Source organism: Nannospalax galili, unplaced genomic scaffold (genome assembly GCF_000622305.1).
Source record: "Nannospalax galili isolate Female #2095 unplaced genomic scaffold, S.galili_v1.0 scaffold311, whole genome shotgun sequence".
NCBI lineage: Eukaryota > Metazoa > Chordata > Mammalia > Rodentia > Spalacidae > Nannospalax > Nannospalax galili.
Genome location: NW_008330298.1, coordinates 3,096,106 through 3,119,303, shown reverse-complemented (window position 1 = coordinate 3,119,303; position 23,198 = coordinate 3,096,106). Strand labels below are relative to the sequence as shown.

At 41.7% G+C, this 23,198-nt stretch overlaps 1 protein-coding gene and 1 long non-coding RNA gene across 2 annotated transcripts in view; one reads left to right on the top strand and one right to left on the bottom strand.

Moving 5' to 3' along the window:
* Positions 1 to 16,120, bottom strand: part of Il13ra1 (interleukin 13 receptor subunit alpha 1) — a 69,060-nt gene extending 52,940 nt beyond the window's left edge. Inside the window, exon 1 of the mRNA XM_008844285.3 lies at positions 15,906 to 16,120. Within this exon, the coding sequence (XP_008842507.1) occupies positions 15,906 to 15,984 (79 nt within the window). The 5' untranslated portion in view covers positions 15,985 to 16,120. The remainder of the gene's footprint in view (positions 1 to 15,905) is intronic.
* LOC115072238 overlaps positions 16,036 to 23,198 on the top strand; it is a 23,137-nt gene continuing 15,974 nt past the window's right edge. The window contains exon 1 of the long non-coding RNA XR_003851305.1: positions 16,036 to 16,138. This is a non-coding gene — a long non-coding RNA (uncharacterized LOC115072238). The remainder of the gene's footprint in view (positions 16,139 to 23,198) is intronic.

Here is a 23,198-nt window from a genome sequence, read left to right as displayed (position 1 = left end):
AGAGAATTCTTGTGAGTTTGAGGCCAGCCCAGACTACACAGTGAGTTCAAGGCTAGCTTGAGCTACAAAGTGAGACTCTGTCTCAAAAACAAAACAAAACAACAACAACAAAAAAAAAAAAACAGGCTGGCAAGATGGCTGAGCAGGTAAAGGTGCCTAAAGGTGCCTGCCTAGCCTGATAGCCTGAGTTCCATTCCCAGGATCCACATGGGAGAGGGAGAGGACTGATTTCCTCAAGTTGTCCTCTGACCTTCATACGCATGCAGTGGCATACACGCACATGCAAACACACATGCACATGCACAATATTATTTAAAAATTAAAAAGAAAACCAAACAAAATTGTTACTGGGTACAAGGAGGTCAATTAATTAGCTCATTTACTTGCCCTATATCCCATGACCGGTGGAAGAGCTAAGTTTGCAACTTGCAAAAAAAAATGTGGCTTTAAAATCACATTATTTTTTGAGATAAGGTCTCATGTAGCCCACACTGGCCTCAAACTTACTATGTAGCTGGCTTTGCATTTCTGATCTTCTACCTCTATATCTCAACTTCTGGGATTACAGGCATGCACCACTATGGCCCATCTACCTACCTACCTACCTTCCTTCCTTCCTTCCTTCCTTCCTTCCTTCCTTCCTTCCTCCCTCCCTCCCTCCCTTCCTTCCTTCCTTCCTTCCTCTTTGTGGTTTTTGGGGTAGAACTCAAAGTCTTGAGAAAGTACTTTACCACTGAACTATATCCCCAGCTCCAATGTCATACTCTTTTTTTAATATTTTCTTTTTCTTTATTTTATGTGTATGAGTATATTTCCTGCATGTATGTAAGTACACATGTGTCATGTAATTCCCACAGAGGCCAGAAGAGGGTGTTGGATTCCCCAGACGTGGAGTTACAAATGGTTGTTACATGCTATGTGGGTGCTGGGATTTGAACCTGGGTTCTCTGCAAGAGCAGCCAATGCTCTTAAACATTGAGCCATCTCTCCAGCCCTGAATGTCATATACTTTTTTAAAAAATATTTTATTATTTTTATCTATTTTTTTATTTTTTAGAAATTATTTATTTAATAACCACATACTTAGAAGAAACCTTTCATTACATCAGAATTGACATATTCAATAACAATTTTCTGAGCTAGGATGTTAAAACCAGTATTGAACCAGACTGGTTCCAGAACCCCTGTGCATAACAAATCTATTATCCACTTATCCACAGTGTAGGATTTACATATAGTCACACTATGCACATCCTTCCATATACTTCAAATTATCTCTAGATTCCCTGTAATCTATAAAGAGTAAATATCTCATTGTTATACTTTGTTTAGGGAATTGTGACAAGGAAAAGTAAGCTATGACATGTTTAGTACAAACATGATATTTTTAGATCTTTGTTTTCCCTCTGTAGACAGTTGACCTGCAAACATAGAACTGATAGATGAGGAACCTACAGACACAATGCCAAATGTACTTGGAACGGTATACTCTTTTTTATTTTTTTTATTTTACTACTGAGTTACATCCCCAACTCCAATGTTATATTTTTAAAAAATATTTTCTTTCTTCTTATTATTTTATGTGTATGAGTGTATTGCCTGCATGCAAGTGCACTCGTGTTGTGCAGTGCCCTTAGAGATCAGAAGAGGGTGTCAGATCCACTGGAACTGGAGTTAAGGATGGTTGTTAGCTTCCATGTGGGTGATGGGAATCTAACCCGGGTCCTCTGCAAGAGCAGCCAGTGTTCTTAACCATTGAGCCATCTCTCCAGCTCCGGAATGGTATTGTCTTAAAAGCTGGTATTCACAAGCTTTCTCCTCCAGGAATTTTGAGTTCATCACACTGGGATCCATATCTCAATCCAGACAGTTCAATCTCAGCAGTTTTGTGAGTTTGCAAAGCTCATCTTCAATTGTGCTCACTTCAATTGTGTTTGGTAATATGATCTAGTCTTTTTTTTAATATAGATTTTCCAAAGAAATACTGAGAAAGAGATTTAGTAGCTCTTGTTCCCTTGGGGTCTGAAACTAAGCAGCTGGAACTGAAGCTTTGACTAATCAGAAGAGGGAATGGAAAGAGGAGAAACCGAAACATCATCTCAAAACATTCCTGAGAACTTTTAAGACTAGGATTATCAAAGTCCCACACCAGAAACTGGGTGGAAGTATACAGGAACTCTGTCTTATCTTCACAATGTTTATGTAAGTCACAAAGTATTCCAAAATAAAGTTTATTGAAGTCATTTTTAAAAACCGAGCTAGACATGGTGGGCACATCTGCAATCCTGTCACTCAGTAGGTAGAGGCAAGCAAATTTTGATTTGGACACTAGATTGGGCCACATATGGAAACCTCCATCTCAGAAACAAAACCAAAGCCAACAACAAAAAAAGAAACAAAACAAAAATAATCCTCTATAGGCTTAAGGGTATAGCTCATCAGTAGAATGCTTGCCTAGCATTTGCCAAGTCCCAGGTTCTATGCCAGCACTGCAAATAATAATTATTATTAAAATAATGATTTAAGGACTACAGTTAAAGTATTTTATCAACTGATATAGTTGAATTATATACTCTACATGAACACGTTGGTGTACACTGGGTCTGTTACATACTTAGCAATAGTTATAGCATTACAAAAACTATCCATCCCAAATATCAGCTCCACAGGCACTATGTATTGAGGTTTCCCTCACAGTCAATTTCATAGATAGCAGCAATTGTTCAGTAACCTACAAAGGTCCTTGAACCTTAACAGTCACTTTTCTACTTTCCTAACTCTACTACTGATAAGTTTTTCCCAAGCCCCAATTTTTGGAAGGAGTAGCCCTAACAATCTTGTAGAAGCAAGGCATTCCTTCTTAAAACTGAGCTGATAGTCAGCTATGGTGGCTCATAACTATAACCCCAGCACTCCCAAGACTGAGGTAGAAGGATCTCTGAGTTTGATGTTACTCTGTGCTACATAGTAAGCTCAATGCTAGCCAGGGCTAGACTCGCCTTGGTTGGTACCAGGAACATCAGTGACTCAGGCCACGGTGCCATCAGTCAGGATTGGAAATGATTATAGGAATACGTGGCTATTCTTCTTTGGTCTTCCTAATATCAAGTCAAAGAGATTTCTGAAGACAAATCAACCACCAGGTAGAAAGTCTTTGATAAACACCATTCCTTCTAGACACCAGTATACTTTAGGACTACCTTCCCTTATTCAACAGTTTCCAGAAATAAAAATTCAGGACACCTGCTTTAACACTTCCTGATACTCTACCTACCCATTTACCTCCCCCACAAAATTAAAGACCTGGTAATAAAAAATAAATAAAAATATCGATGGTTTACTTCAATTGGATTCTAGCCTTTAAGGTAATTTAAAACATTTAAGCCTTTAAAAAATGCTACTTTGGGGGCTGGAGAGATGGCTCAGCGGTTAAGAGCACTGACTGCTCTTGCAGAGGACCCAGGTTCAATTCCCAGCACCAACATAGTGGCTATGAACCATCCTTAACTCCAGTTCCAGGGGAATCTGAAGCCCTCTTCTGATCTCTGCGGCATTGCATGACATGGGTGCACTCACATACATGCAGGCAATACACCATACATAAAATAAAAATAAATAAAATATTTTTTTAAATGCTACTTTTTTGTTTGTCATTTGAGATAGAGTCTCATTATAGCTCAAGCTACCTGGAATTTGCTAATAACATAGACTGGCCTAAAACAACAACCCTTCTGCATCAGCCTCTTTGGTGCTGGGTTAAACCTTATACTTACACTTTAGTTCTGAAATTGACTAAGAGTCTGTCTTATACCCAATCTCTCAAGAGAGATTACAATTTTCCAATCTGCTGTGAAATATCATTTAGCCAGATCTTCTAACTGGTTTTCATTTTATGCTGCTTGAGGCTATCTGACATCCTTTCATTTTGTTTCCTTTTTCCTTTTTTTTTTTTTCCGTAGTGGTCGTTTAGAGGTTCTTCTACTTCTTACACTTTAAAAACTATACATGGGGCAGGGACGGGGGAGCTTGCTCAGCAGTTAAGAGCACTGGCTGCTCTTGCAGAGGACCCAGGTTCGATTCCCAGCACATACAGGGCAGCTAACAACTGTCTGTTGCTCTAGTTCCAAGGGATCTGATGCCCTCTTCTGGCCCCTGAAGGCATTGTATGACATGGGTGCACTTGCATACATTCAGGCAATACACTAATACACATAAAATAAAAATAAATGAGTATGTTCTTAAACGGTGTATAAGAGAAACAGAAATTTGGGTATTCTGACCCAAAACCATGTACAAAGGAAAGGGAGTGGGCTCTTACTTTTGTACACCTGAGTGTAAGAATTAGCGATCACTGACACTCTCATGAGTTATGGTTTCTCAGGCATCTAGCTCAAATGTGCTGTGCAAAATGGATAGGGTTTTTCATGCACTCATAGAAGACACAAAGTCAGGGCGGGGGGCAGGGAGGAAGTCTGAATCTAATCAAAATTCGTTTTATGAAATTCTTGAATCAATAAAATGTCTCTTAAAAATAAATAATTAAAAAATACTATGCATGGATTCTGGGAAGGTGGCAGAATAAGAAATACCAGCAATCTGTCTTCCGATGTAGACAGCAACTGTACTCAATCTGGTGGATTGTAATCCCAACCGTCAGGAGGCTAAGGCAGGAAGATTGCCAGAAGTTTGAGGCCAGCCTAGCTACATAGTGAGTTCCAGGTCTGTCTGGGCTAATATTGAGATCTAGTCTTAAAAAAAAAAACAACAACAACAACAACAAAAACCCCACCATGTTGACAGATATTGGATGGCAGATTCCAGGCAATATGAATATCCTAACTATGCATGGTGGCTCATGTGGATAATCTCAGCACTTGAGAAGCTGAGGCAGGAGGATTATAACAAATTCAAGGCCAGCCTGGACTACTGTATGAGTCTCTACCTTAAAAGAAATTAAAGAAAGGAAAAGAAGGGAAGGTAAGGAAGGAGAGAAAGGAGGAGAGAAGGAGGGAGGGAAAAACTATTTTGTTAAGACTCTAGAGGTTACTGAAGGCTTGCAATTTCCGGAGAAAGGAAAGGACCATGTAAACTGCAGTTCATTTCAAACAATTTTTGGTGAATTCCAACTTTTAGCACAGTAATGGCTATCTATTTTCCACCATGGGAAGGCAAATGTACATATGCTCCTGGAACAGCTAACATACAGCATGCTGGATCCAGAGAGGACAAAAGAATCCTGCCCTCCAAATGTTGGAGATCTGTGTTCTGATCACTGATTGCTACTTCTGATACAAAGATCACAGCTACTGTTTGGGGCACTGACCCCATCACTGCAAGTCCCTCCTCTTTCTCTTCTGGGAGAAGTAACTTCCAGGGGATTTAAATTACTGGCATGCTAATTTTTCTCTTTTTCATAGCTACACATAAAGTATAAGACATTCAAAAATAACTGCTCATATGAGAAAAATTTGACCAAGAGAATGCTCCCCAAAGACCCAAGGATACCTTAGGTTTATATCTCAGGCTGATCTTCAATACAGAGACAGTCTCAACAATAAAAACAAATGAATATGGGCTGGAGAGATGATGGCTCAGTGGTTAGGAGTACTGACTGCTTTTACAGAGGACTTAGGTTTGATTCCCAGCACCCACACGGTGGCTAACAACCATCTATAAGTCCAGTTCCAGGGGATTTCGATGTCCTCTGACCTCCGCAGGCATTGCACAACATGGGTGCATAAATGCAGGCATAACACTCATACACGGAAAATGAAAATAAATAAAATATTTAAAAAAAATAAACACAGATGATTTAAAAAACCCAGAAAATTCTGGAGGAGAAGAATTTGCTTTATGGAATTACTACATTATTTTATTCAAATATTCAGTTTTCAATAAAAATAATCATAAGTCATAAAAATCAATAAGTTAGCATAGACTATTCTTTTTTTATCTTGGTACTACTGGGGATAGAACCCAGCACCTTTCACACGCTAGGCAAGTGCTCTACCACTGAACTATACCCTCAACAAATATGGGACAGTCAAAGGAAAAAAAATCAGGACATCTGTCCCTGAAAAAGGTAGGTGTGCTAAACAAAGACTTTAAAACAAACATCTTAAAGAACTAAAGGAAGATATGGAAAAGTAAAAACTTTCCAAAGTCAATACATAAACAAAACAGAAACAATAAGGACATGATAGAAAAACCTAAAAAGAGGGGGCTGGAGAGATGGCTCAGTGGTTAAGAGCACAGGCTGCTCTTACCCAGGAGGACCCAGGATCAGTTTCCAGCACCCACATGGTAGTTAGCAACCATCCATAACTCCAGTTCCATGGGATCCAATGCTCTTTTCTGACCTCTGCAGGCAATGCACAACACAACATGAGTACACTTACATACATGCAGATAATACACTATATACATAAAATAAAAATAATAAAATATTAAAAAATAAAACCTAAAAAGAAACTGGAACAAAAACCAGGAGATGTAAAATAAAATAATTGAGCTAGGCATGATAGCTCACACTTGTAATCCCAAGGAGGCTGAGGCAGGAGGATCACCAGGAATTTGAGGTCAGCCTGGGTTACATAGTGAGTTCCAGGACAGTCAGAGCTACAAGAATGAGACCCTATATCTAAAACCGCAAAAACATAATAAAATAAAAATAAACAACTAAAATGAAAATTTCTCCACAGATATTTAAGAAAAGATTTGCTCAAGCAGAAGAAAAAAATCAGCAAACTTGAACATAGCATAATGGCAGTTATTGAGTTCAAAGAACAGAAAGATAAGACCACAGAAATGCAGAGCCCAGTTTTGAACTTTCAGATTTTTGTTTAATTGGAGTGTCTGTAGGCATTGAGAAGCCAGAAAGGACCCATGATGAGGTGGGGGGGAAAGTCCTTGAAGCGGGAGGGATAGAAGAACATACGTGGTATGAAAGTTGGTCAGGGCAATAATGGGAACTACATGCTTCAGCAGGGATGGGGGGGTGGAAGAGAGAAGGAGGGGTTAACCAAAACTCAGGATGTATGAAAAACCCTATGGAAACTAATTATTTTGTAAGATAATTAAAAATATAATTAAAAAGCAAAGGAGGAGGGCAGGCATGATGGTCATCAGGTTAAAGTACTTACTACCAAGACTGATAGTAGAGCTTGGTCTCCAGGATCTGTATGATAGAAAGAGAGGCCTGACTCCTGCAAACTGTCCTCTGACCTCCATACATGCACCATGACAGATGCATGCCCCCCAAATAAATAAATGTAATAATTTTTAAAAGGAGTTTCAATGGAGGAAATCCTGGACAATCAGTGCTTCCTCCAGAAGATAGGAGTTATTAAATGAAAATCTCAGTGCCAGATATTCCCTACAAGTTATTGGAAAGGAGGACCCAGTGGCCCCCAAAACAAAACAGACTACTGTCATTGCTCTTGTTTGCCTACTATAACTAGACTGTAAGACCCAATTGCTGAAGATACAACATACTTTGGCTATAGCACATGGAGAAATCAACCTGGAACTGGCTTGGAAACTTCCCCTCTGCTGGCTGGCTTTCATAGAACAGAAAGGTTCTATGCAGGCGGCTGGGAGAGAAAAGTCATTCGTTGACTTATCCAGTTCTGGACCATGCATGCTTCAGTACTGACCTGCCAGGCAAGATGTTTCCAAGGCTGCAATAATGGCATGACCTTGATGAGGAATAATCAACTATCTTCTTATGAGATTCAAGGCCATCCTCCACAAGAGGGAATTCATGCATGATACTGTAAACCCGGTCAAAAGTCCATGGCTGGGGAGGTCATATACCCTGGGGAGAACCTACTGCTGTTATTTTGCTAAAGAGACATACTGTCAAACTGCTTTCTAAATATAACTATAGATTAGTGTTGCTCTCAATCTTTTTTTCATAGAAGCTTCTTTTTATAGCTCACAACTGTCAATGGAGAAACTCATAACTGGTCAAAGTGATGAGAATAAGTGAATGTTGAGTGCTCAGCCCTAAACAAGACATCTATATCAACCACTCTAAGGCTCAGGAAACATGTAAGAAGAGGAAACAGAAATAATGTAAGAGCCAGAGGACGCAGAGGAATGCTGTGAAATGCTGTCTTTTGAACATGATGTAGGTATTGTACTCACAAACTCACAACAGCTATAATTACTGCACAAGACCTGCATAAGATCAAGGTGGTCAATAATTCTAGCATGGATGGGGTGCAGCTCCATGGGGCTCCACCCCTTGGCAATAGGCAGCTTCTGGGAGAGGGAGAGTTATTTCTCTTCAGGGGTGTGCCTGGTGGTACGTTGCCAATGCTCATGCAGGCAGCACTAATTAGACTTTGTGGGTTATTTTTCTTAAGACTAAAAAAAAATAGATTCTCAGGAACCTGTGGGACACCATCACTGGACCAACATTTATATTTGGGGGAAAGTTAAGAGAGGAGAGAAAAGGGCATAAAGAGAATTTTAAGAAGTAGTGAGGGGTTGGGGAAATGGCTAAGTTGGCAAGGCAAGTACAGGACCTGAGTTTGATTCACCCTAGCCCCCGAAAAAGCTGGCCACAGTAGCACATGCCTGTAATCCCAGCACTGAGGAGGTGAAAACAGGCAGATCCCTGGGGTTCAATGGCCACCCAGCCTAGACTACTTGGCAAGTTCCAGGCCAGTGACAGACCCTGTCACAACAAAACAAAGCAAAGCAAAACAAAACAAAACAAAACAAAACAAAACAAAACAAAAAACATGCGTAGTTGGAGAGATGGCTCAGCAGTTAAAAGTGCTGGCTGTTCTTGCAGAAGAACCTGGTTTGAATCCCAGCATCCACGTGGTGGCTAACAACTGTCCCTTACTCCAGTTCCAGGAGATTTGAAGCCCTCTTCTGTCTTCCCTGGGCAATGCATGACACAAGTGCCCTGACATACATGTAGGCAATACACTTATACACATAAAATAAAAATAAATAAATAACCCCCAAAACAACAACAAAAAGAGATGGACAGTACCTGAGGACCAGCACCCAAAGCTGAGGAACAACATATTAACACATGCAAGGGAGAAGAAGGAGAAGAAAAAATTATGAAGCCAGACCTGGTGCCCACCTTTAATCCCAGCAGTAGGGAGGTGGAGGCAGGTGGACCAGGAGTTCAAGGTTATCCTCAGTTGTATTACATAACAAGTTTGAGAGCAGCCTGAGCTACATGAAACCCTCAAACAAAACAAAACAAAAAGAAACAGTGACTGAGAACTTCCCAAATATTATGAAAGACATGCTCATAAACATCCAAACCATAAAAGACACAGTGAAAACAGTGCTAGTGGAGAAATTTATGACTATAAATACTTATGTTATAGTAGACAGAGGCAGAATGGCTGTCTTGAGTTCCAGTCTAGCAAGGACTACAAAGTAAGACTGTCAAAAGAAGAAATTAAAGACACTGGGCATTGGGGCACCGGCCTTTAATCCCAGCACTTAGGGAGCAGAGGCAGACGGATCTCCATGAGATCTACAGAAGACCCTGCCTTAAAGAAAAAGAAAAGGAAAAGAAAAAAAAAGAAAAGGAAGAGAAAAAGGAAAAAAGAAAATACACATACCTGCAATCTCAGCACTCAGGAGGCTAACACGGACTTTTGAGTTCAAGGTCAACCAAGGCTACCCATGAGACCCTGTCTCAACAAATGAATAAATAATAATCTCAAATCAATAGCCTAACTTTATAACTTAAGAGACTACAAAAAGATGAACAGGCTGAACCCAAAGTTATTAAAATGAAAGAAATAATGAAGATTAGAATAGAGAAAAATGAAATGAGAATTAGAAAAGTATAAAGCAGCATCAATAAAAGTTTTTTAAAAGGTCAACAAAATGGATAAATCTTGAGTTAAAGTAGACTGCAATTACTATAATCAGAAATAAAAATGGGTATATTACTACTGATTTTAAGAAATGAAACAGGATTATAAGAAAGAAATATGAACAATTTGACACTAACAAATTGGAGGACCTAGATGAAATGGATGCACAAAACCTATCAAGACTAAATCACAAAGAAAATAAAAAATCTGAACAGTCCTATAAGTAGTAAAGAGATTAAATCAGTAACAAAACATCTCTTGACAAAGAAAGCCCAGGACATGATGCCTTTACCGATAAATTGTACCAAACATCTAAAGAGCCAATATTACACATTCTCAAATATCTCCCAAAAACTTAAGAGGAAAGAACACTTCCTAACTCATTCCATGAGGCTTGGATTACCCGATCCTAAACACGAACAGACAAGTAGAAGGAAACCAAACTACAAATCTATGCCGATTATGATCTGATGTACAAATCCTCAACAAAATACTGGCGAAGTGTCTTGAATAACATACCAAAAGGATTGTATACCACAACCAAGTGGGATTTATTCCTGGAAGGATGATTCAACATATGAAAATTAATCAATGTAATATACCACATTAATAAAACAAAAGGAGAAAAACATGCGATCTTATGAACTGATGAAGAAAAAAGTTTCTGACAAAACTCAGCAACTAGAGCTGGCCATGTTGCTCAGTAGTAGGGCATATATCTAGAATGTTCAAGGCACTGGATTCAATCTCAGTACCCTTCACTACCCAAACCAATGTCCTTTCATAATAAAAACACTCAAGTCTGGGTGTAGTGGTTCATGCCTAAAATCTCAACTACTCAGGAGGCTGAGACAGGAGGAATGAATGTTAGAGGCCAGCCTGGGCTACACAGCTAAGTTCAGGGCAGCCTAGGTAAATCAGCAAGACCCTGTCTCAGAATAATTACTTTTTAAAGGCCAGGGATGAAAGGGATACTTGCCTTGTATATTTGAGGCCTTGAGTATGATCCCTCCTACTGGAAAAAGATACTGCTAAGAGACCATGATTATTATAAAACAGAAAAAATGCATTTAATAACCTAACCTCCCAAACCTCAAAGCTTAAGCATGTTCAGAAAACCTACATTAGCATACAGTTGGGTAAAGGTTAGCACAAAGCCTATTTTATAATAAATATTGAATAGCTCATGTAATTTACCGAAAGGACCAAAATTCAAAATATAGTTTCTATTATATGTATTAGTTTCACATCATTGTAAATCTGAAAGTTATAAGAAAAACTATACTCAATTTGGGGATTATTTATAATTTACTACAATAAAAAACTTAGGGGATGGCATTACTTTTTATGCTAACCTAAAAAATAAATTGTAAAAAATTTTTAAATGCAAAAAAAAAATTTAAAAATGTAGGAGCTAAGGCTGTACCTCAGGATGCCTAGGGATGTGAGGTCCTGGGTTCAACCCCAAACACAGCAAAAGCAGAAGCACATATACTCTCTAAAGCATAAAATTCAATCACCAATTTTTAAAGTACATAGTAATATATGGGAATTGTGTATGCATATATACTAAGGCATATACCTAAGTAGTGACTGCACTTGCAATAGTCCCTAGAGGCTTTATGTAATTCATTTCATTATAGTGTAGTGATTATAAGCATCAACTGTGAAGCCAAGTTCATATCCTAGCTCAGCAACTACTACGTGGCAAGTTAATCTCCCTGTTCCTCAGCTCTCTCACCTATAACATAAGGATGATAACCATAATATATTGCAAAGGGTTATTATAAGGATTAAATGAGTTAAGAAATGTAAAGTCTCATGTCTATAATCCCAGCACTCCAGAGTCTTAGGCAGGAAGATTACCCAAAGTTTGGAGCCCTCCTGGGCTACATAAGGTGTACCAGGCTAACTAGGGCTATGTTAAAAGATCTCATCTCAAAAGAACAAAAGACAAAGTGTTACAACAGCTCTATACAGAACAACTGCTATAGATGGAACAGCTGATCTTTAGGGGAGGGACTCCAGATAGGCTGACTAGACCCCAGTGGATAAACTTGCACTGAGGGACGTCTGGGGACACTAACTTGACATAATATGCCTTAACATAAATAACAGAATGCAGAATGCATGAAATCCAGTGGGGGGCCATGGAAGGGAGCAGATGGGGAGGGGGCTGTTGTAAATTTTTTAATGTATACAGGTCCTCATGACAGATATTTCACAAATATGAGAAACTATATTCTCTCTTTTTCTCTTTAAGACAACTTTATTCATTTGTATTTTGTAAAATTTGGAAAGGCAGGGCATATATTAGAACTATACAAAAGGGGTTTTTATAGCTTTGGATCCCAAGAAGTTTTACTTTGCTTAAAATAATATGGCAACTGCTTGGTGAGGAGAGCTGATCTTCCTAAAACAAGGGATTGTAGATAGGTTGACTAGACTTCAGTGGATGGACTTGCACTGGGAACTGTCTTGGAACGCTGACTTGACAGTGGGCCTTAACACAGATGACAGAGTATATGGGCTCCATTGGGGGGTGGGGGGCTATGGGAGGGTGCCGGTGGGGACAAGAGTAGGGGGTATAAAGATGATTAAGATGTTATGTATGAAATACACAAAAATTCAATAAAATGTAAAAATATTAAAAAGAAGTATGGAAGTGTTAGCTAGCTGCTTTCTTCTTTAAGAAATGAAACGGTTCTAAGTGGTTGCTTTAGTTTTCTGTGAAAGTTTGGTACCTATGGACTTTGAGACGAACCATTTATTGCTTCTGCCTTCCTTTGGCATCTACTTTCAACCATTTCTTGGATATTGGTCACTGACTTCAGACAGGGAAGTAGGGAAGAGGAAGAGACCAAAGTCTTCCCTACCTAAACCCCAAGTTGAGTCTGTATATCAATTATCTAGTGCCACATTCTATGTGAATTAGGAGTTAACACAATAAGTTTTCTTTTTCACTATAAGGTGCTTTATTTAGCTGATAGTTTTTGCTGTTTCTTGTTCAGTCTCGGGAGCTGGCAGACACATACACATTTCGGGAAAAGTGAAGGAAATTCTAAGAGTCATACATGAGTCATCAATTTCTTTCTTCACATCCAGTCATCAACTCTGATCCATTTTTTTCTTGCTACATCTTTCTTAATCACCCGCAATCACATTAATATGCTCTCTTGAACCCAACAAGATAGGCAGGCACCAGTAAGTCACGTTCCTACACAGGAAGAATATATTATACATCTTTTTAGTAGAGACCTGCATCCTCCCCACCTTCATTCCTATGGAGCTTCACACTCCAGTGGCTCCCCTACCCAGACAAGTCCACTTGCTCCCTTCTCAGGTTATGCCCTGTTCGGGGCCTCCAAGAGCAAATAAAGCTCTTCTGCATATACTGACTTTGCCAATAATCCCTTCTAGCCTAGCCAGGCTCCTGACTGGCCACTTCCTCATCTCTGCTCCTGCTTAACCGCCCCCCCCAACACACACACACTGGAAATCACTTCTTCATTTAAATTCTACACTTTTTGAAGATCTATATCAAGTCTTTTCTGTTCTCTGAAACTGGCAACTTTACAGTTTCCTTCCCCTCTAAATGCCTATTGTTTGGACTACGTGGTCCAGCCATTTTGAGCCAGTCTGTATGTAATGAATAGTCTGCATATACTTTCATAGATCCCAACTAGTCCTGGACAGGTACTCTCAGAGGAACCTAGCTCTCCTGTCTGCCACAGACTCCCCTCACTTTTTTCTGAGAGAGGCACCAAGTACTTGTTAAGGGCACAGCCTCTAGAGTTAGGCTGCTATGATCAGAAGCCTGGCTCCTCCACTTAAGAGTCTCAATCCTAGTGTGCGTGAACTTCCTCGGATACAAAAGGGACACAATACCAGCATCCACAGCTTAGGCTCTCTGTAAGGGTTAAATGAAATAGAAGTGAAGCACTTAAAACCAGGCATTATAAGCCCAACAATGAGGAAGCTGAAGCAGGAGGATTGCTGTGAGTCCAAGGTTAGCCTGGGTTACAGAGCAAAAACCCTCTCTCCAAATGAAAACATAGAAAAAGAAGTACTTAGAAAACTGCTGGGTAGACAATAAGAATTATATCAATGCTAGCTATTATTAAGCCATGCCACAATGTGGGCTACTGAGCTAAACAGACTAAACTGAACTAGCAGCCTAATCACTCTTAAGTACTCATGAAGATCAAAACTGGAGGAGCTCTTAAAACTTACAGAGCTCAATCCCTCATCTCACCCATGAGAAAACTGTTGCGCAGGGAAGGGTAGTGACTAACCCTGAGTCCCACAGCTGGTCAATGTCAGAACGATGAAAACTCCAACCTCTGAGTAACTAGAGATACCAAGTGCTTTTATTTTACAGCATACTTCACATGAAATTCGATCGATGTTTCTAATAAGGAGAAAGGTTTGTATACTCGAAGTTACCAACAAACCACAGTGACAAAACTAAGTTGGGGGTTGACAGTATTGGTTAGAGGGCTAGCTGTCGTTTCAGCTGTGTGGGTGGGAAGGAGACTGTAGGAGGGAGGGAGCTGGAATGGGTACTGTGAAAATCAGTAGAGTAACGAGATGGGTGATCAAGGTAAGTCCCTTCCCTTCTGTGGACTGCAGTTTCCCCATACACTTAAGGAAATCTGGTGTCCTCAACTGAACTAGAGATACTTCACTGGCAAGGATTATTCTGTATATTCTAAGGTCCCAAGTCAACTTTCACAGCCTGACTCAGTACTAAACAAACAAGGGAAATATTTGAATAATTATTGAAGGCTGGAGGTGCAATTCAGGAGTCCAGCATTTACCTAGCTCTCATGAAGCCCCGAGTTCCATCTCTAGGACCCTTGGGAAAATGGACTGACAAACTTCAAAAGTCCCTCAGGTCTCACTCAAATACCAACTTTTTGGCAAACTCTTTCCACTCCATCCCATTTACAGTTGTAAGTCCCTACCTTGCCTTGTTTCTCTCTGTCGCACTTCAGTTGTATTTGACATACCATATTTTACTTCACACACAGAGACATATACCCTCTGCCAATAGTATAGTAACTCCACCTGATAGGGACTTGATCTGTCTTGCTCACTGTGACATACTCATCCCCTAGAAACACCAACCTGTCACAGAACAGGATAGACATACATCTTCTTGAAAGCATCAAGGAATAGCATGGTAAGTTTCCTAGTTAACTTTTCAGCTTGTGCTTTAAAGCACAGCACACTGGCAAAGAAACAATAAGCAAATCGTTGGTATTGTGTGGATGTAATAATAAAAACCTACAATACATTGTCACTCCAAATGCCCAGCAAGCCACGCTTGCCAGATACAGTTCAAGAGGAAATCATTAACCTTCAATTCTCACAGCAAGTCTTCAGGGTTCATTAATTAAATGTGCAAACATTCAACAGTAAACAGAACTTCCGAATCGAATCTGCAACTTTTCCATAAATGTAAGATTATCCCAGAACACAAAGTTTATTAAAGATGGGAAGCATTTGCCTAGAGGCTGGTCAGGGGTTCTCAACGCATTTCTTGACTACAAGACGAGGCCTTGCCCTGGCGTTCTTCCTTTACTTGGACTGTAATCTTTAGCCCCTTTTAACTTCCACCGCCAGAAGCCAGACTTCGAAAGTGAAGATCAGCGAGGCTCCAGGCAAGGAGCCCCCGGAAGTTCCTCGCTCACCCGGATTTGGGTCCTCATCCCTGGGTCCCTCATGGCCTCACAGGCAAAGCCACTGGTACATTTCGGTCCCTCCCTGGGGGTGCCAGGGTCCTTGGCGCTTCCCAACTGCACGAGGGAAGTGAGATGGCAAGTCGCCCACTTTCCTAGTCCCCCTCCGCTGCGCCTGGGGAAGCCCTGGCGGCCGTGTCTCCCACATTGAGCGAGACCCGGGAAGACCAGACACAGGAGACGACGGCGACCGAGCTCTCAGAGCGCGCCTTGGCCACACCGCGGGGCAGAGCGCCCTGCCAGCCGCCACCCCGCCAGCCGGGTCTCCCGGGTGTCCGCCGTAGGTCCCGGGCGTCCTCACCTGTTGCCGCGGCTCCCCGCTCCACCGCGGCGCACAGCAGCAGCGCCCACAGTCCGCATAGCCGCTCCGGCCGCGCCATGCAGCCCCTCGCCTCGGAGCCCGAGCGGGCTGGAGCCGCGGCAGTCCCCGCCTCCTCCTCCTCCTCCTCCGCTCCAGCTCCCACTTCCCGGCTCCGCGGCGCTGGAGGCCGAGGGCCGGCGCAGACAGGAAGGCCGCCCCGCCCACGGCCGCAGGTAACCCGAGCGCGCGAGGGCACTGGTGGCGGACTGGGCGGGGCGCTGCCGTTCCCGACTCCCACCAAACCACACCTGGCCTCCTGCTACTCTGCCACCTGTCACTGTCACCTTGAGTCCAGACTAGGACTCAATGCGACTTCCTCCACTGTGTAGCTGGCCCACTCCAGAGGCTGGCTGCTCCCCACCCCTAACTCCCCCACCACCCGCCCTCCTTCCTCGCGTCGCTGCCGAGTGTATGGGCTGCCTGAGGTGCCAAGGGCTGAGCCCTGCTGGACATGAGGGCAGGGTCACGTAGGAAAAGAACCTTGGCCTTGGAGTCTGGAAACCTGGCATCCAGCCTTTGGTCTCTGAGCCCTTGTTTCTTAAGCTCTGACTCCAGGGTAGTAATACCAGCCCTATTTCCCTGGATGGACTTGGCGGATCCAAATAGGGGTCTTTGGTGGCATCACACATTGAGGAAGGGACAAACAATATATTTGAAAACTGGTAATATATTGAGTTGGATTTTAAAAGTAACATTCCAAAAATGAGGGACAACACTATGTACTTGTATTGCTAAAAACACACAACCAGCTACTATAGATTTAATTTTCATGATAGACAGGTATGGTGTCTCATACCTGAACATTGCCTGGCCTGAACTGAATGAGTACTTAACTCTGAGACTGAAGTAATAGGACTGCCATCCATTTCAGACCAGCCTTGGCTAAGACTACATAGTTTCAGGCCACAGAGTAAATGAAGGAGAAAAGGGAAAGGAAGGGAGAAGGGAAGGGAAAGGAATAAAAAATACATATTGAGGGCCAGTGAAATATTTCAGTAGGTAAAGGTGATTACCACCAAGCCAGACAACCTGAGTTCAATCCCTGGAGCCCACAGGGTGAAAGGAGAGAACTGGTGCTCTCGCTCTCCTCTCTCTCTGTCTCTCTCTGTCTCTTTCTCTCTCTCTCCCATCAATCATCTATCTATTTAGGGGTTCATGCCATAGCTGCATGTGGTTAAAGGATATCTTGAAGAAATCGGTTCCTAGCATGCACACACACAAATAAATGTAATAAAATTTAAAGAATGTATGTTGAAAGGCTACACAATAAACACAAAATATTGGCTGCTGAGGATGGGTGGGATTGAGGAAGGTGAGAAAATGAGAACCCTTCTGAGTTTTGTACTGCTGCTGTGTCAAATTACAAGTTAAGTGGATTAAAATGAAAGTTTTGTTCTGTTACATTTCTGGAGGCCATAGTCTCAGTGAGCTCAAACCATGGTGTGGGCAGAGCTACCTTCCTCTTGGTCATTCTTGGTCATAGAATTTGTTTCCTTGACTTTTCCAGTTTTGAGAGACTGCCCACATTCCTTGGCTTGTTGGAGCACTCAACCCTCTGCTTGCTTCTTTTGTCAAATTGCATCTCTTCCTCTGACCTGCTTATCTCCATTTTCTTCTTAGAAAGACACTTTTGATTACAGCAATAATCCTCAGCATTAATAATCTCCCCATTTCAAAAGCCTTGATTTGGGGACTAGGGAGATGGCCTAGTTGATAAAATGCTTGCCACACAAGAACGTGCCTGAGTTCAGATCCCCAGTAGCCACATAAAAAGCCAAGCCAGGTGTAGCAGAATGCACCTTTAACCTCAGCACTAGGGAGGCAGAGACAGAAAGATCCCTGGGGCTTGCTAGCCAGTCATTCTAGTCAAATTGGTGAGCTCCAGGTGTAATGAGAGACCCTGTCTCCAAAAAAAGGAAAAGATAGCCAGACAGCCAAGCATCCCAGCACTCAGGAGGCAGAAGCAGGCATATCTCTGTGAGATCGAGGCCAGCCTATTCTACATAATACATAGCAAGTGGGGCTAAAGAGAGATCCTGTCTCAAAAAAAATTTAGAGAGCAATTGAGGAAGACACTTGATGTTGATCTCTGGCCTCTATATGTGCACAAACACACATACATACATGAACACAGCAATTTTTTTAAAGCCTTGATTTAATCACATCTGCGAAATCACTATGTAAACAAACATACCTGCAGGTGTTAGGAATTAGGACATAGGCGGGGACAATTGTTTTTCTTGTCTTTATCCTTTGTTAAAGAACCAAGTCTGGATCGATGGTGAGACCTACTAAGGTGCATTTTGGTCAGATTAAGCCAATATACACACCTGAAAGCAGCTGCAAGAAATAAGTATCAATAAAAAGGCTGATCATATACCTTGTCTCGACCTCACCCAAAGGCCATCAGAATGTTTAACCTAGCAAACAAGGACTCTACTCTGGAATGAAGGCTCTCAAGTTCAGTAAATATTTGTGAAGTCCAAGAACTGTGAAAGACAATCATTAAAAGCAGACTTTTGCTGGGGTGTCTCACTCAGTGGTAAATGTGTGCTTAGTACGAACAAGGCTCTGGATTCTGTCCTCAGAACCAAGAGAGGCAAAAGCAGATTTTGCCAACAAAGCTGCAAACAATTTGAGGGAGCTATCACAAGAACAAGAATATGGAACTGTGGATACATAGGAGCATGCCTTGTGGTAGAGAAGGGACAAGCGAGACTTCTTTGAGGAGGGATTGCTTTCAGTATGTCTCGGAATAATTACTCTTTTTTTCCAAATTTTTATTGAGTTTTTGTGCATTACATATAATAGATCTTAATCAAATTTAGACCCCGCCCTATCCCCCATAGCCACCCCCACCAAATTTCAGGTATTCTGTCATATATGTTGTAGCCAGACGTCCCTTGATGCAAGTTCATCCACTGGAGTCTAGTCAACATATCTTAGAGTCACATTCCCTTAAAGAAGATCTACTCTCCCTCACCCTACAGTAATCATTTGCCAATAGTTTTTTGGTTAGGGTTGGGGCCTGCTGCCCATTTCTCCCATTCTATGCTGGATTTTTGTCTGAGTTGGCATGGGTCTTCTGCAAGCTGTCACCATTGTTGCAGTTTCATGAGCAAGTTCCCAGAGACCTGAAAGCATCTGTTTCCTTATGTTCATGTACCAACCCTGGCTCTTATAATCTTTCTGCAATAGTCCCTGACCTGTGGGTGTGTGATGTTTAATGCAGGAGTCCTATCCGGGGGCACATACTCTACAGTCTCTTATTCTCTAAAACTTAGCCAGTTATGGCCTATGTGCATCGATCACACTCTGTTGTATGAGGAAGCTTACCTGTTGAGAGTTGAGGGATGTATTAGTATTCTCTCTACCCCTTGTTTTGCTTGTTCCATGAGCCTTAGATATAGAGGTTCCACAGTAGATGTGTCACTTAGGGCTGGGCAGCTCTCAGACATATATTCTCTGTGTGTGACCAGGTGTGGAACTCTGTAATAGCCTCCATCTGTTGCAAAAAGAAGCTTCTTTGATGAGTGCTGTATGGCATACTTATCTATAAATATAATGACCCATATTTAGCATACAGTAAGAAATTTCATTCATCTAGAGGTATGACAGAGATAGGGTTTTCTCTGGGATTTATGACCTCTTCAGCCATGTGTATTTGGCTGTATTTACAGTGCCACCCATGAGTTCCCTCCCATTGAGAGGGCTTTAAGTCCAATTAGATGGCTGTTGATTACCCCCCAGATAACAGTGCCACTACTGTACCAATAGAGATAGTTTGCTGTGCCAGCTGTTGTAGTTATTAGGCTTTGTAGCTTGGCTGGACCATTGGGTCTCCCTTAGCAGTTTGCACAGTATCCTCTAGAACTTTAAGAGCTAGTCTTCAGGGAGAAGTCTTCTAGATCAGTTCTAGCTCCATTGCTCCAAGTCCTGTGTCTGAAGTATATGGAATAATTATTCTTACAGTTAAAGGTTGAGTATAAATCCATGCATATATATGCAATTGCATAAAATAATGGTTATGAAAAACAGCAGTATCAAAGCCCATGGAATTGATAGCTACTACTTCTTTGAAAGTAGGTTTTCACTCTCTAACCCAAGGCTCCCTTCCCTCACCACCTCAGACATGCACACTTGTTGACATTTTCTATAAACATTATACAACAAGTTTATGATAATATTTCCAAATTTCCAAAATGATTATGTCATCTGCCTTTTAAGGAGCTCCCATTGAAAAAGGAGCCCTTGGGAACTTGATGAATGCCATCATAGGCACTGCCTAACCTGGATTGAACAAGGGCTCAAGGAATATCCTGGAACAGGGGGCAGAAAGACTGTAAGAGCCAGAAGATGGCTACTACTAGATAGTGCATTCCAGACATGACAGGTGGGCTACACCCACGAAATCTCAAAAATATGATTGCCTAAACAAGACCTTCATAATGACAGCACCAGTTGACACAGCAGTGTGGATGGAAGAAATTTCACAAGGTCATACCTCTAGATGAAAAGCTACAATTAAAAAAAAAAGAAAAGCTACAATTAATGACTACTGAGGGAGGGAGAATGAGATTTCTCCAGGAACAAGCTCTCTGATAGGTTATTCAATCCCATAGTGGTCATCCTTAAACACATATACATACAAGCACCACTAAGTGGATTCAGGTTGCTTATATGTATACACATATGTATTATATGTATCAATAATAATTATAGAAGAGATCAAGAAATTGAGAGGGAGTGGGAGGGGAATGTGGGAGGAGTTGCAGTGCAGAGAGGCAGGAGTGGAAATGGTATAGAGTACTCATGTACAAAATTCTCAAAAAATAAAAATTGACCATAATGGTAGCAAATGATTATAAAAATAAGGGTGGTGACTTATCATTAATCTCCAGAAAAGGTCCTAAGAATTTGAACATTGTGAGAAAAAAGGGGAGGGAATGGAACTGGTTTCCTTTCACACGGTTAATTCTGTTCTATCCATGAGAACCTTTATGATGCCAATTCCCTTTCTTTCTCACTCTAAACATCCAGCATCATTTTAAAATTGGAGTCGTGGAGCCAGAGAGGGTTAGAGATGCAGTTTCTACAAAACTGAACCTTTATTTGTAAGCTCTCTGTACTTTTATTCAAAGGGCATCTTAGATGGAATTAGGCCACCACTCTGGTGTGCAAGAACAACATAGACAAATGGAAAGCTTTCCAGGATCTGCAGTAAAGAAGAAACTCTCAGTTTGGCTTTGAATAATCAAAATCATGATGAGGCAACACCAAGTTTCACTTTAACTCTTACAGCCCTGAGGACTCAGGCCTGAGATTACCATTTCCCCTCTCATAGTTGGCCCTGGGGTGGCTGGAATTCTGAGCTAACCTATGAGCTTCATCTACTCTGGTTGGAGGTGTTACTTTCCTCCTCCTCCTCCTCCTCCTCCTCCTCCTCCTCTTCCTCCTCCTCTTTCTCCTCTTCTTCCTCTTCATTCACGTTCTTGCTAGCGCAAATTAGCCTCTAATTCCTATCTCCGGCTCCCTAATACTGAGATTACCAGCCTAGTTAGCTGGATTTTTTTTTTGGGGGGGGGGTGGGTGTTTTGCTTCATCTTGTTTTGTAGGAGAGCAGATTATTTATTTATTTATTCTTTTGAGACAGGGTCTTGCACTGTAGCTCAGCCTGGCCTGAAACTTTCTATGTAGCTTCAGCTGGCCTCAAATCCCCAGTAATCATTGTGCTTCAGCCTCCAGAGTTCTGGAATCACAAGCATGAGCCACCATGCCTTTCTGTGAGTGAAGTTGGAAAGCGGCAGAGACAAGACACCTACCTGACAGGAAAGGAAGATGTCCCTCTTTCCCCCAAATCAGGACTCCTTCTAGCCAGTGAGAAATAGCCTCAGAAGTTCAAAAGGGACACAGACAGCATAATGTAGTATGTGCTTAGCCCCCTAAAACTCCACAATGAATTCTCTACATTCTATTAAGGAAGATCTAAACAGATCCTCACACCATGGTAATGCAAGGAAAAAGAAAACAGGGAATTTCCCTCCCATTAGCAATGGCTCCTGACCAAGGAGATTCATCCTCCCAGGGGACATTTCTTAATATCTGTGACTATTTCTGGTTGTCATGACTGTCAGGGGTGGGTGGGGAGGGGCATACTCCTGACATGGATAAGTAGGCCTATACAGTGCATACCAGGCCAGCCAGGACTGCATAACAAAATCACATAAAAGAGGGGAAAAAAGCTTAGAGGTGGATCCCTGGCCAGCCTAGCCTAGTCAGTGAGTTACAGGCCAAGTGAGAGACCATATCTCAGAAAACAAGGGGGGGAGGTGGCATCTGTGGAATAACATTCAATGTTGACCTCAGACTTTCACATGCACACGGACATACACATGTGCACACATGTCCACCCACCCACATGAATGCCCCCCACATACATAAACAAAAAAGGAATGTATTTTTTAAAATGCAATTTTGCTTAAGGCTCCAGATCTACAGCTTTAAACAAACAAACAACAAAACAAAACAGAGTCTTGGGACCCTAGGCTGGTCTCAAATTTGTTATCAGGGTCTCCCTGTAGCCACAGCTGGCCTGGATTTGGTATGGAGACCAGGCTGGCCTTGAACTCACAGAGATCCACCTGCCTCTACCTCCCGTGTGCTGGGATTAAAAGTGTGCCACCATGCCCGGCTCGACCTTGACTTTCTAATCCTCCTGCCTTCACTTCCTGAGTGCTAGGATTATAGGTCACCACCATCTGCAGTTTGTATGGTGCTGGGGATTAAACCCATGACTTTGTACATGTTAAGTAAGCACTCTACCAACTAAGCTACACTGCAACCCTATAGCTTCTTTAAAGAAATCAAAAGTTTTGACATTTTACCAGACCTGCATTACAGAGTACCAACAGTCAGAGGATCCCAAGCAGAAACTGCACCTTACTTCAAAGCATCTTACCCTGTCTGAAGAGGACCTGTGGCCCTATTGCTCCCTGGCTGGGCCTGCTTGCGACACTTCCCACTTGCCTTCTGTTTGTTATCTCTGATATTTTCTCTTTACCCAGAATGGTTTTCTTTTTGTCAGATGTCACTTTTAAAAAGTGCTTTGCCCCCAAATGCAAAAATTTAAAAGTCTTTCCTCCTTCCCATGCCTGTGTACTCATAACACTTGATAAGTTCTGCTGTCATAGCAACAGAAATATATGTGTGTGTGTGTGTGTTTGAGACAGAGAC